Source organism: Polistes canadensis, unplaced genomic scaffold (assembly GCF_001313835.1).
Source record: "Polistes canadensis isolate GaletaPanama2010 unplaced genomic scaffold, ASM131383v1 scaffold_165, whole genome shotgun sequence".
Lineage (NCBI taxonomy): Eukaryota > Metazoa > Arthropoda > Insecta > Hymenoptera > Vespidae > Polistes > Polistes canadensis.
In genome coordinates this window covers 273,971-287,288 of record NW_014569712.1, presented here as the reverse complement: position 1 = coordinate 287,288, position 13,318 = coordinate 273,971, and the positions used below count along the sequence as shown (strand labels likewise).

Sequence of the window (13,318 nt, the reverse complement as noted above, 5' to 3'; positions counted from 1 at the left end):
GAAATACTTTATTTTCGAATACCCTAAATTTTGTCTCGCAAATAATGCATACACATTCGAAACTATTTCATCTATTTATCTCTCTCTCTCTCTCTCTCCCTCTCTCTCTCTTTAATTCACAACAGTCCCTCTTTCATTTTACGAGTTCCTCCCCCTTCTTCTTCCATATTCCTCTTCCTGCATCTATCTTCGTTTCCCCCCTCGAAAATAACCTTTGACAAGCTGCACGTACTAGTTTAGTACGTCGATCGTCGCCCTCTCATCGTCCGAATGAAACTGTTTCTCGTTACATTTTAACGTTGCTTTATTTCGCGAGTGTTCAACATTTTCTCCACTTTACGATAGCAAATTACTCTTTCGTGGTTTTTATTCGTCCTGTCGTTCTTCCACGATTCATAGCTCAGGTGGTTGGAACATGATTCATGAATAAATTTAAACTGACCATCGCGGATAAGAAACAACGGAACTATGCTTATTTTAGAATTAAAACAAAAATTGTTTATGCGTATTATATTCGCGTAAGAAATATATTTGAATATTTATACGCGCCTCGATATTTTGTAACAATTATTATTGCTACAATTTTGCTATTGTCTTTAGAATTTTTAATTCAAGATATTCTCATGTATGTTCGCGAGTAGTTTCATGTTTTCAAAGGGTATTTATTTATTAAATAAATCTTTTTATTTAAGTAGACGTTATGTAAGTAAATATATTGTCAGTTTTTGTTTTTTTATAGAAATGAAAGAAAACTCGTAAATTCGGTGATTTGTGTTATTCAAAAATATTTTCTTTCGCGTAAATAAACGATCTCGCATCTAAACGCGATGCATAGATCTCTTTGATCTATCTTTGGGATAATCAATCAACGTGCACGCGTTTCCTATAATCGTATGACATAGATTACGACATAGATACGTATGCATGATCGGTTAACAAAATTTACGTGGTTAATAAAAATAAAGATATAATAAATGAAAATTTAATCTTCCTATCGGATATAATATTTACCTATTAATTAATAATTCAAACGATTCGCGCATGCATATATGTAGCCGTAAAAAATCATGCGTTCGAGTGAAAACAATTTAACATCCTGGCCGAATGTTCTGACCTTGCATCGAACTTCCTGCAATGGAAGTCTTTACGATTGTGCAATAAAAGAGTGCATCCCCGACAATTCTATCGATTTCGATCGAATTTGTGCCTTTACTCAGAACACTACGATGACCAATTTATTGTGCAGATCATGCGATTATCAAAATTGTCAGATGAACGTGTCGTTGATTTTAAATAAATGGGAAACTAGCATGGAAAGTATCTTTTTATCCAAGATTACGAACTTAGATGGTTGCCTTTCGAACAGCACCAGACACGAGGTAAACGTTTGTTGTGAAAAAAAGGAAAGGATTAGGGAATATACATTTTTATTAATTACAATATTTAACAAAAATACTATAAATATTGCATAACATTTGTATCAGATCCTGGAATGCTCTCATCAAAGAAATATCGTCGATGGGGAAGACATTGAATTCTACTGTTCGCGAAACTCAACGGTGACGAGTCGTCGAACCGACTGGAGATTTCTTTTCGTTGCCTTTATCATAGTAATAGCTGGTGGTTTAGGAAATTCTTTGGTTTGTTTAGCCGTTGTATTGGATAAAAAACTTCACAATTTAACTAACTATTTTCTATTATCTCTCGCCATTGCCGATCTACTTGTTAGTCTGTTCGTCATGCCGATGGGGGCGATTCCTGGATTTTTAGGTGAGCCTATCTTTTATTTTTATTTTTTATTATTCTCATTTATTAATTTTCATTTTTATTTCTCTTATAATATCCCTTTAAAGTACATCACAGAATAGATTTTAGGTTACTGGCCGCTCGGTGTAATCTGGTGTAACATTTATGTGACCTGCGATGTTCTGGCATGCTCGGCGAGCATTATGCACATGTGTTTCATTTCTGTGGGCAGATATGTAGGCATTCGTAACCCATTAAGGACACGAAGGACCTATACGAAACGTCTGGTTGCCCTTAAAATAACAACCGTCTGGTTATTAGCTATGCTAACGTCCAGTTTTATTACACTATTAGGTAAATTCTCGAAAAAATTAACGAAATGATATTCTTCAACATTATTACGCTTGATTGAAACTTTTTTATTAAATAATTCGCAAAAATGTTAAAAAATAAAAAAACAAATATTTCATTTAAAATATTTTCTTGAACATCGATAAAATAAATTTCTATTTTGGTGATTGAGCATCGATACAGTAGATTTCTATTCTTGTGACTGAACGTCGGTAAAATAGATTTCTATTCTTTATATTGAATCGATTAAATAAATTCCTATTCTCGTAGGTTTGATCGATTCGAAAAGTATAATGCCAGATTCAACGACTTGTGTTATCAATAACAAGATTTTCTTTATTTTTGGATCTTTAATTGCATTTTATATACCAACGATTGTTATGATATTGTCTTACGTATTGACGGTGCAATTACTACGTAAGAGGGCGCGATTTATCGCGGAATATTCGAAAAACGATCTATCGTTTGGAAAATCAATTGGAAAATTAGTTTCGACGAAAAATCCATCGACAGAACGTGAAAATACAAGGTAATAAAATAATACTTATATGTATATAGAATTAAATTAAAAATATTCAAAGATAAACAAATAATTTGATACTTTTTCCGCGTGTTTAGGTCTCTCAAATTGTTAAGCGGAAAGACAAATAAAAGAATCCTAGCTGCGAATGCAATAGCTTCGAAACAAAAGGCCAGCAAAGTTCTTGGATTGGTATTTTTTACATTTTTAATTTGTTGGGCTCCATTCTTTGCATTAAACATTATATTCGTCATTTATCCAAATAATATCGTGCCACGACATATAACAGACACGTTTTTGTGGTTAGGTTATGCATCTTCCACCATAAACCCTATCATTTATACGATTTTTAACAAAACTTTCCGGGCTGCTTTCGTACGCCTATTAAAATGCAAATGGTCTAGATAATAATTCGAAATTAATTCTAGTATTACGTATTTATTCCTTTTTTATTTTTATTATTTATTTTAATTCTTATTCCTCACTCTCTCTTTCTACCTCTCCCTCTCTTGTAATTTTTATTTTCTATATAATATAAACGAAATACCTATTAGTATACTTTAAAGATGTTAAAAAATACGAGTCTGTTAAGAAAAATAAAAGTAAAATAAATAGACGGCATGAAAAACTGAAATCTTTAAAATATGTTAGGTAAATTAAATAATTAAATACTATATTTGCACTTTATTTATTTTTTGAAAGGCTGAGAAGAGATAATGGGTGTCGCATTTTCTTTTAGCACTTTGCTCTATAATATTTTCAATTACTACAAAACAATGTGCCAAAGTAAAAAGTACATTGATTACAATTAGTGTGTGTTTATGAAAACGTGCATTATCTCTTTAACATATTTTAAGTGTAATGTACTAGAAGTGTCGTCAATTTGTTTCTAACGTGGTGATATTTAAACATTACATATGAAGAAAGATTTAATGTTTTCAACCGATTAACTTCTAAAATACTCCTTAAATATTTAACAAATGTTCATACGCAGATATTTGATTATGCATTCAAACATGTTCTTCTATGTTTTTTTTTCCCATTTTTTGTTTCATATATACACAGGATAATAAGAGATATATCATAATGTCTTTTATGATTTATCTTTCCTATCTTCCTAATCGTTAACTTTATATTTTATGTACTTTGGTATTATTCTTCTTCTTTTATTTCTTTTCTTTCTTTAAATTTTTTGTAACAACATAACTTTAATCAAGCATCTGACGTGAGTAAATTAACGCTACGTAATTACAATATTTTAATTATAAATGCAAAATCACAAATATAACTGAAAGTAACCCAATAAAAAATGTCGAACAATTTTAATTATATACTTTACTCTAGATATAAGTATATGTGTATATGCAAGTATGCACACATATACAAACTATCTATTAATGTCATGTGTAATATATCAATTAATAAACAAATTGCGTAGTTATTCAATACTTATTGCATTATTACAAAATTCCATAATATCAAATTAAAGTATAGACAAATAAAGTACTACTCATATAGCATTCCTTGATCTTAACAAACTACTTGTATCAATATCCCCAATAAAATATTGAATAACTCTATTCATTAGAAAACATTTCAACAGAAAAAATCATTTAATACTTGAAGAGTATATTTTCATCTGGTGTTCATTTTTTTAAGTGTGATTACTAAAATTTAACAGACTAGACATACGACAGCCAATTTTGGACAATATTACTATCGATAATATGATGATGACAATGATGCTAATAATAGTAATAATAATAATACTAACAGAAATAGAAACTATTATAAATGTTCAAGCAAATGTGTAATTTTAAGCAAAAGTTGAAATTATACAATCTTATAATAAGAATAAGCATATATCTATATTCTTATGCGTATATTAATTTTTAGAGTTAATATACTAGCATATGAGCGTATATAAAGTTTTCATTTAATATTTAAAAATGCTATTCGTAAAATGTGTATAAAATTTACCTTTGTATAATTAACATACTTACAATAGTAACGCGTGTTTTATCTATGTAGCAAAGTAATTTATACAAGAAACAACCGTCGTAAAACAAGTAAAATAATAGCTGATGCTAACAATGCTATTAGAATACTCCAAAATAGATCGTTCGAAGAGGACATTGTTTCTACTTGAGGATTTAAATGCACAGTCGATTGAGCTTCTTGGCTTTCACTGAAATTTGTTTCCCTACGATGTCTTAGTTCACTTCCAGTGTCCCCATTTTCTGAGTTCTCTGTAAAACTTGTTTCGAGCGTTGGTGTTTCATCAGCCTGTTTAAAATGATATTAATTTGTATGACGAATACATAAAAATAATATGATATTTTATAATAACAGAAATGATATCTCATACATACCTTCAGAGCTATCATATCTAACATATTTTGTTCCTCTTCTGTAATAGGTTTCTTTATTGAATTTTTGGACAACAAGTCCACCACTTTTCCACAGTTATCGCATTGCCAATTCAATGATCTGATATATTAAAATTATGGAAAAAAGAGATTAAAATATCACTTTGTTTAAATGATTAAATGATAGAAAGTAATGATAAAAATTAAGTATACTTTTTGGCTAGCTTTTGTCTTTCTTCAGTGCTGTAATCTAAAGAACCAATAGTTCCATTGCCAGGTGTAGGCATAAAAGCGATTAGTGCTAATAATGCTGTTCTAATACTCCATGATGGTTGCCAAGTTTCAGGATGATGACCCGAAATGTTTAGACAAATCTTTTTATTTATTCTGAAACGACCGTTTGGCTAAAACAAATAATTATCTTTCAATTAACACCGATTAAAAGAAACTAAAAGATGTCATACTTGAATGGCAAACAAACTCACTGTTAATAAAATAATATTAGGAGGTTTCATAGGATATTCGGGTGGTAGTAAAATTCTTCCATGGTAAACGCCTCCCTCGAAATCAGTAGAAGGAGGACCCTGTACAGTAAAGTGCCATTCAAAAAGATTATCATCCAAGGGATAAGCGTAATACTCTTCTGTAGCTTCGTGGAGTTCTTGAGCTTCTCGCATCAATCTTTTGACAGCTGTAATGTCAATTAATATTGTTTCATTTTAAACTCTGATATGAAATGTTAAACAAATTATATATAATATTAAAAATAGAGAAATAAAGAGCAAAGATATGAGGTGTTACAAAAAAAAAAGAAGCTAAAAGTTCTTGCCTGGACTTTTAGCATTGTATTTTCCCTCGAATGACATTTTAAGCATAACCTGTGTTATATCTCTTGTTTAAAAAGTACGACAAGAATTTCAATAATTTTTATTTGTGGCAAATGAAAGATATTCTGAGAATGTATTTAAATACACTCGCAATTTATAAATCGACACAATGAACGATCGTCGTCACCGTTTACATTTTCATTTGCGTACGTGGCGATTTGGAATGATGTGCCATAAGCTGTTAGTATCGTCTATTAAAAAATGACGGAATTTCTTTTTGCGTTTACCCGAATCGACGTGGCCTTTAGCCAAAAATCTGTGTTTTTTTTATAATGAAAAAAAAATAAACTGGTCTGCCAAGTTGTAAAAAATAATATCAACCAATACCAATGCCAATTCAATGGACCTAAAGTAAATATATAATAATATATAGATAAATAAGATAAGTGGGGGAGTACAATGCAACTCGTTCTTAAATTATCGAACTCGTTCTTAAATTATCGAACTCGTTCTTGAATTATCGAACTCGTTGCCAACTTCAATCGATATCATTCGTAATTCATCAAGTAGGTTCAATGGCGGTGTAATTTTAAGAGTGCTAGTGATATTAAAATAATTGTTTAATTGTGTCATTGCGATCATGTAAAAAAGACAATAATTCACGTGGAAAGAGTAAAGAAAACGAAGGAATGTAATGTATATAAATATTAATTAGGTTAGTCGTTTCAATAATGACATTTATCGCATATAACCTCAATTTATTTATATGTTTCTAGGAACGTATATAATTATTAATTATATACGTCGTTTTAACAATGATATTTACATAATATAACTTTTTTAAATTTATTTTTTATTATTCTATAAAAATTAATTTATATTTTTCAAAGTATTCGCATATATTTTTGACAATTTAGAATAGAAAAATAAAGATGTAGATTCAGAGCATTAAATATTTTCTTTCAACATTTTATTTTTATATTATTAAAGCATATAAATAGATTGGTTGTAACATTTATCATTAATAATATTCTTAATATAGGATAAATTTAATTGTGCGCAGATATTCTGTGCTGCTCGTAGAAGCATATATTCTTACGTATTATACATTGCCAAGATGCTTACTCCTAAGGCTTTACACACGAAGAACAAAAGTATATCACATTACTTAGTTTGCGTGGATTTTGAGATCAAGTATTGTTAATCTCAAAAAGTTCTTGTACTATTTAATATAATCTATTTTTTAAATGTAACAAAAGATATCTTAGCATACGGTTACTTGAAATTTGTATGTTTACTGCCAATTGTGTCACCAGGGTTTTACAGCGAAGCAAATAATGGTAATACTTTATATTTATGGAACATATGATTCATTTGCATTTCTAATATCGTACAAACAAAAAATGGATAATCCTTGAATTTCAAATGATAAAAAATGTACGCGCAAACTTTTATATTATGTTTATCTCTCTATGATTAAATATATCATTAATATTATAAATAATAAACTTTCTAAATTGGAGAATTATTTTAGTAAATAATCAAATAATTTTTGGTCCCTATAATAGTTCAAATCATTGTTTTCTACAAAATTGGTAAAAAGAAATAATGTCAAGACTTAAAAATAATAAAATAAAATAGAAAACCAATAGAAATAATTTTCAAAATATTTTCTACGATACTATAGAGATCTTTATAATATTTAATAATGTAAAGTACCCTGATATTTACAAAATTTACTGATTTTCCATTGACAAATAATAAGTATTATTTTATATGCAACATTTTATAATCTTAATCATACGTAGCAACTTTATATTTTAATTTGTAAAAATTTTATGTTATAACTTGATACTATTTCTTTTCCATTTTATAAATGTAACAAATATATATATTTCTTTTAAATCATAAAAGGGATAAATATCTTTTGAAACATTTTTTGTTTTATAAATTACTACCATTCGTGGTAATAATGAATATTACATTTCATAATATTTGATTTTGTTTTTAAACAAATAGAACTTATTATTATTTTTGTTTAATGATATAGCTTAATGTAATATAAAAAAGTATTGAAGCGCTTATAATACATATATTAATATGTTTAAAATATTGCAATTTATCCAATCTGTAAGCGTGCTAATGAATCATTGACATTTTACTGGACTATTGTCATTACTGTAATTGTATCATAATTTTGTTTTTTACTGCAACGATATTTAATCAGTTATAAATTCAATACCCTGCGTGTAATTTTAAAAAATACAAGTTAAACACGAATCGATAAATCGGCTAATTTTGTTAACACTTAAGAAGTGAAGATTTCGCTATCATAATAATATTAAGGCATTCTACATCAATGTTTGTTATCTCTATAAATATTTAGAATCTTTGTGTGTTCAACATACATAATAATATAAAATAAGTATGTGGGAGTCAATGATCTATCAATTTAAGGAATATTTTTCTATATTCCTTTTTTATGTTAACATTAATATACCAACACTAACGTGGTGATACATTATGAGTTATATGTATACGTGCATAAAATGCAATCACCAAAAAATTATGTAATATCAATGCATATTATCGAAAGCAGTCTAGTTTAAGTAAAACATTTGATTAGTCAGCTAAGCTTTTCGAGAACTAAATAAATGATCTTATTTTGATACCAAAAAATAACTTCTTAGATAAAATATGTGTTAGAATTTTAGCACCTTCCTTTAAAAGCTTTAGTTTATATAATACCACAGTTTTTGTCACGTTTACTTTACATTAAAGTTTATGTATATATATATCTATATATATTCATTATATTTTATTTTTCAAATAATCTAAGCTTTAATGTAAAGCAAGCCAATAAAAGGAATTTTGCCTCGGCAAAAATTCCTTTTTTATTTTATTTATTTTTCTTTTTTCGTCATAATTTTATCTGTAAGTAATTATCGAAATATTAGAACTTACAATTTCTCAAATATTGTATCGCAACATACATACATGATATGCTTAGCTTAAAATAATATTTTGTGTGATTCTTCGTTCTTTCTCTCCATGTTCTTAAGAACAAAAGTTATATAATTCAAAATGTATACACTAACTGTGTGTATATGTGTTTTGCATGTATCTTTTTAAATAAAAAAATATTAGTTGAAATAAATATAATGAACAAAAATGTAGATTAATCAATAGGAAGAAAGTTATTGTCTGTTAAAAATTATTTGAACAATTCCATTTTAGTTATCATATATAAACATTTCAAATATATGAAGGTGCACGAACTACAAAACTGAAGTCTTACGCTAAATAATAAAATTAGGCCATAAAAATATCTGTTAAAAGTACAATTGGCATTCAAATAGATTCATTTTTCGTTTATCACATTAATTTTTATAAGCTTGTTTTTACGTCTATAATTTAATTATTTTTTTTCTAAAGTTATAGTATTTATTATATTTTTGGTTTTTGTTTTTTCTTTTCTGTTTAGTATCATTGGTCATGGTACTTTTGAATCTTTTCAGCCAAATTACTTGTGAAACAATTTAAATTCTATTATTTTCAATGAAGAAAGATGAAAATAATAGAACATCTTTTTGCCATCTATTACTTTACACTTTTCTCTCTTTGCAATTACCCCCCCCCCCCAAACTCTTCTATCCCCATGTTGTATATTTTATATAATAGAAAAATACAAACAATCCTCTTAAATACAAATGGATCTTTTATCAGCTATCATTAGTCCATTCGCCTGTTTCTTTTAAAGCCCTATCCGTTAATCGCTCTATCTCAGTCAAAAGCTGTTCAGTCTCCATATCAACACATACCATATCTGCTTCTACAGGATCCCATTCTAAACTGTTTGGTGTTGATACTCTAGACCAGGGAGATGCTGTCAAACTAGAAGGCTGACTATTATTAATTGAAGTTTGTGATCCATCGGTACTAATTTTATCATTATCCATGACTGGCAGTGGCAATCCTAAAATAATACATACGTTCAAAGATTTATTTTCAAATTTCATGCAATTTTTGTATAAGTTATAATTGTAACTAAATACCTTCGTGTTCCCATTCAAGATCCAACGAAGAACCAGGTGTAGAAGAAACACAAGTTTGTTGCTTCATTAAGTTTCGAACATCAAGTATTTGTAGCGGCGTGTCTAAACCGGAACTAATGGAAGATTTGAGATATTGTTAAATAGATATATATTTCTTAGATTACCTAAACAAATCACATATACCTCGTAGAAGGATCATTTCTAGAATTCAATCTAGCATATTTGTTGGAGCCTCTTTGCCATCCCCCTTCGTCTAATAACTCTAAAGTCACAGGAACTCCATGTTTTTTCTATAAAATATATATCTATGAATATATATTTATGAAAATATTAATAATAATATACATTCTATTAAGAATGCTATGTATCTTTTACAAAGCTGCAAACACGTTGCTGCATAAGCCATTAACATACCCTTTGAAAATTCATACAATTTACAATTCACTCTCTTTTCTATTAAGTTTAATACAATTAAACAATTTTACTTCTACTTGTATTTTAGGATTAAAAGGAAAATGAAGCCTCATTGAAAAGTAAATATTATATACATGCAAGACATTATACTCAAGTATAGTGTGTATACTTTTGATATTAAATCTAATACCTTTAATATTGATGATTTAATCAAATTCTTGATAACAAATGTAAATTTTGTCTATGAACTTAAATATTCTCTTTAAAAATCTATACTTTTCAATTTGAATACATGAAATTACCTTAAATTGCTTTAAGGAGAGAAACGATAACAGACTGTCCAGTAAGCGTAAGGATCAAATTTATAATTAATACAGAACTCTTACTTGTCAATTAAAAGAATTCTGATTCTTACGTTTTTGATCCTTTAGGTTGTTCTCTATCTTCTTCTCCATCTATAAACTACAAAATTAACAAACATGTTATACATGAATTGAATCTATAATTTTCTAGTTTATTTTTTGTTGTTGTTTATCGTATCAACAATTTCTAACTTTTCATGTAATTTATTGCTATGTCTAGTATCACACTTTCAGTTAGAAGATTACATGCAATGTAAAACATTTATTGAGTATTTATAGAATTCAATCTTATAGGAAATCCGCTTACACAGTCAATATTTTATATTCGCTACTATCATTAATTTAGTCATGCTACTTGCAATTCAAAAAGATAACATACATATTTGATAGGCACCATAAACGTTCTTAAACAAAATGCAATAAAGAATAATATAATATATTGAATAGAAATAAAAATAATACAACTAATATCTACCTCAACTTGTTCGTCTCCTTGGCAGGACATGCTGGTATGCCTGCGATACAACCTTAAATTAAAATAATATACAAAATTTAGAAACAATAATTAAAAAATTTGTCATTTAATTAGTACATAAAATGAAAAGTAAAACTAATACAAAAAATAATTAGAAAAAAAAGAAGAGAAATGAAAGATAGAGTCAAATTTCATTGTCGATAAAGATGCAGGTGTAGAAGATTGCATAGAATAATTAAATTAAAAAAAAAATAAAAAAAAGGAGAAGAATAATATTTAACCTGTAGGATAACGAGTCGGTGACTTTGGCAAAACATCGGCCGAAACAGGCCCCCATGACCTGTCAAATCACGGCGTCTTGCCGTCGGCGTCATCTAACCGATCTATAATGAATATTTAAATGCCAGTCTTTAATTCCACACGTTACACGCCCGTAAATTGACTGTTACAACGAGAGAGACAGCGCCCCGTTTATTGTTGTGAATAGTGGACGTCAAATAAAACAGATCATTCTCAACCATGTTTGATGGTACCGTATGAATAAAAGCAAATACGAACGAACAGCTGCTGTCATGCGCGATTACTCACCCCTTTTACAACATGCGCGTCACTTATTTCTTTTTACGTCATTACTTATGAATTAAAATTATTTATTATATATTTTATATATACTTATTTTTTATTTCAATATTTTGTATGCATTTATATTTTTAATTATTTATACATGGCAATTATTCTGTTCACTTTAAATATATCTCCTTTGTTTACAATCTTAGTAAAAAACTTTAAAGGGAAAAATTGCATTCTTGCAAGTAGGAGATCTAATGATAGAAAGAATTGTTTCTCGAGATTTTTTTTTGCATTATTGTTGTACAGTAATTTATATGAGTTTCATAGAATATTATTTAAAAAAATACACAACATATTTACAAGATACTATTTATTAATGACAAAGGTACAACACTTCGAATAAATTAATATATACGCCTGATTTTCTCTGTATTAATTCTCTATCGTCATTATTAAGTTTTGAAAAAGTTCAATCCTGTCAAATAAAAATACTTTATTTTGCACCTTTGAGAGGAACGTGTATGGTGAGAGTTTAGAGTTAGAAAATAAATTAAATTACAATTATATTATTTCTTTACTTGTTGAAGATATACGCACATTATTAATCAACAAGATTCAAAAATATACCTCCAGAATATTAAACGTAACAAGACACTTATAGATCCTAGTGGTGGTAATTAACATTTTGATATTATGTAAAGATATTTGTACATTTGTATTTATATTGCATATATATATATATATATATCTATGTGTATATATAATTCTGTAATTTTTTTCCGTATATTACTTACACACACACAAATTGTATCGTAAAATAGTTACAGTTCACATTCAAATTCGAAATAGTATATTGTAGATGATAAATTTTTAAGCATCTTATATATTACATGCAAAACTATTTTATTTTTTATTTTTTCTTAATGCCTAAGAAAAAAGTATCGTATTCGTTTATGATTAAAAAATATATATATATATATTTATGCATAACATAAAACGTGTGATTCTATAGTGTTTTCAGACAATTAGATGTATAATGTTGTTATATGTTACATTGTTTGAGTATCTTTCAACAAGAACTATTGTCTTTTATATTTTTCTATATAATGCAACTACTCTTATCAACGATTTTAATTTAATAACTTGATGTTAACATTAAATATATATATACATATATATTTTTTTTTATTATTTGTACGCTAGTTTTGTAAATATTATAGTGCTTAATGACAATTGTATGTTGCTGCACTCGAAATATGATTTTAATGTGTATATCAGAAAAATAACTTTGAAAATATAAGTTCTATCTTGATGTATCACCATGTATATCTTCGCAATCTTTTATATATATATATTAGTAACGTTTAGTGAGTTTTCTTTTTTCGATATATTGTTTTAAACGTTTCCCACTTCGTTAACATCTTTTACTCACGATTACATACATTATATTATTATTATTATTATGTAGATTTAACAATGTTTAATATCTTTGGACAAATTTAGAAACACGAGTTATAAGTCGGAAATAACATTACTTTCAATAGTAATATCGTAATGTTAATTAGACGATTTTTGTAATTCGACAAGACACGAAGAAGACTACATTATGTTTTTTTAAATTAAATATGA

At 27.7% G+C, this 13,318-nt stretch overlaps 3 protein-coding genes across 7 annotated transcripts; 1 reads left to right on the top strand and 2 right to left on the bottom strand.

Moving 5' to 3' along the window:
- The first annotated feature begins 324 nt into the window (after positions 1-324).
- Positions 325-3,504, top strand: LOC106789133 (5-hydroxytryptamine receptor 2C). 3 transcript variants are annotated; one of them, XM_014753081.1, is made up of 6 exons: positions 325-404; positions 1,056-1,379; positions 1,485-1,770; positions 1,876-2,100; positions 2,368-2,626; positions 2,716-3,504. In XM_014753081.1, the coding sequence occupies exons 2-6, from the start codon at positions 1,068-1,070 to the stop codon at positions 3,023-3,025; spliced, it is 1,392 nt and encodes a 463-aa protein (XP_014608567.1). In that variant the 5' UTR covers positions 325-404; positions 1,056-1,067; the 3' UTR covers positions 3,026-3,504. The 3 variants fall into 3 exon arrangements, with proteins under 3 accessions (XP_014608567.1, XP_014608569.1, XP_014608566.1); XM_014753083.1 differs by having other exon boundaries at positions 388-404; positions 1,247-1,379; XM_014753080.1 differs by lacking the exon at positions 325-404 and having other exon boundaries at positions 740-1,379.
- Positions 3,287-6,261, bottom strand: LOC106789134 (ubiquitin-conjugating enzyme E2 J1-like). Its single transcript, XM_014753084.1, has 5 exons — positions 5,816-6,261; positions 5,472-5,677; positions 5,200-5,390; positions 4,990-5,107; positions 3,287-4,903 (listed from the first exon to the last, which is right to left on the bottom strand). The coding sequence occupies exons 1-5, from the start codon at positions 5,859-5,861 to the stop codon at positions 4,658-4,660; spliced, it is 807 nt and encodes a 268-aa protein (XP_014608570.1). The 5' UTR covers positions 5,862-6,261; the 3' UTR covers positions 3,287-4,657.
- A 1,602-nt stretch (positions 6,262-7,863) lies between these two features.
- LOC106789146 lies at positions 7,864-11,738 on the bottom strand. Of its 3 annotated transcripts, none has more exons than XM_014753109.1 (7): positions 11,401-11,738; positions 11,120-11,159; positions 10,698-10,744; positions 10,585-10,618; positions 10,052-10,158; positions 9,869-9,981; positions 7,864-9,789 (listed from the first exon to the last, which is right to left on the bottom strand). In XM_014753109.1, the coding sequence occupies exons 1-7, from the start codon at positions 11,454-11,456 to the stop codon at positions 9,536-9,538; spliced, it is 651 nt and encodes a 216-aa protein (XP_014608595.1). In that variant the 5' UTR covers positions 11,457-11,738; the 3' UTR covers positions 7,864-9,535. The 3 variants fall into 3 exon arrangements, with proteins under 3 accessions (XP_014608595.1, XP_014608594.1, XP_014608596.1); XM_014753108.1 differs by having other exon boundaries at positions 11,120-11,171; positions 11,401-11,737; XM_014753110.1 differs by lacking the exons at positions 10,585-10,618; positions 10,698-10,744 and having other exon boundaries at positions 11,120-11,171; positions 11,401-11,736.
- Positions 11,739-13,318: the final 1,580 nt, after the last annotated feature.

What these genes read in the sequence shown, in the direction of transcription:
- LOC106789133 (XM_014753081.1), top strand. Translation starts at nt 1,068, where the DNA reads ATGCGTTCGAGTGAAAACAATTTAACATCCTGGCCGAATGTTCTGACC. An exon ending in CAGTTTTATTACACTATTAG is followed by an intron (nt 2,101 to 2,367) that starts GTAAATTCTCGA and finishes CTATTCTCGTAG; the next exon opens with GTTTGATCGATTCGAAAAGT. An exon ending in ACAGAACGTGAAAATACAAG is followed by an intron (nt 2,627 to 2,715) that starts GTAATAAAATAA and finishes CCGCGTGTTTAG; the next exon opens with GTCTCTCAAATTGTTAAGCG.
- LOC106789134 (XM_014753084.1), bottom strand. Translation starts at nt 5,861, where the DNA reads ATGCTTAAAATGTCATTCGAGGGAAAATACAATGCTAAAAGTCCAG. An exon ending in ATACAATGCTAAAAGTCCAG is followed by an intron (nt 5,678 to 5,815) that starts GCAAGAACTTTT and finishes TTGACATTACAG; the next exon opens with CTGTCAAAAGATTGATGCGA. An exon ending in TAGATATGATAGCTCTGAAG is followed by an intron (nt 4,904 to 4,989) that starts GTATGTATGAGA and finishes CATTTTAAACAG; the next exon opens with GCTGATGAAACACCAACGCT.
- LOC106789146 (XM_014753108.1), bottom strand. Translation starts at nt 11,456, where the DNA reads ATGGGGGCCTGTTTCGGCCGATGTTTTGCCAAAGTCACCGACTCGTTA. An exon ending in TCTCCTTAAAGCAATTTAAG is followed by an intron (nt 10,159 to 10,584) that starts GTAATTTCATGT and finishes TATATTTTATAG; the next exon opens with AAAAAACATGGAGTTCCTGT. An exon ending in AGAAATGATCCTTCTACGAG is followed by an intron (nt 9,982 to 10,051) that starts GTATATGTGATT and finishes ATCTTCCATTAG; the next exon opens with TTCCGGTTTAGACACGCCGC.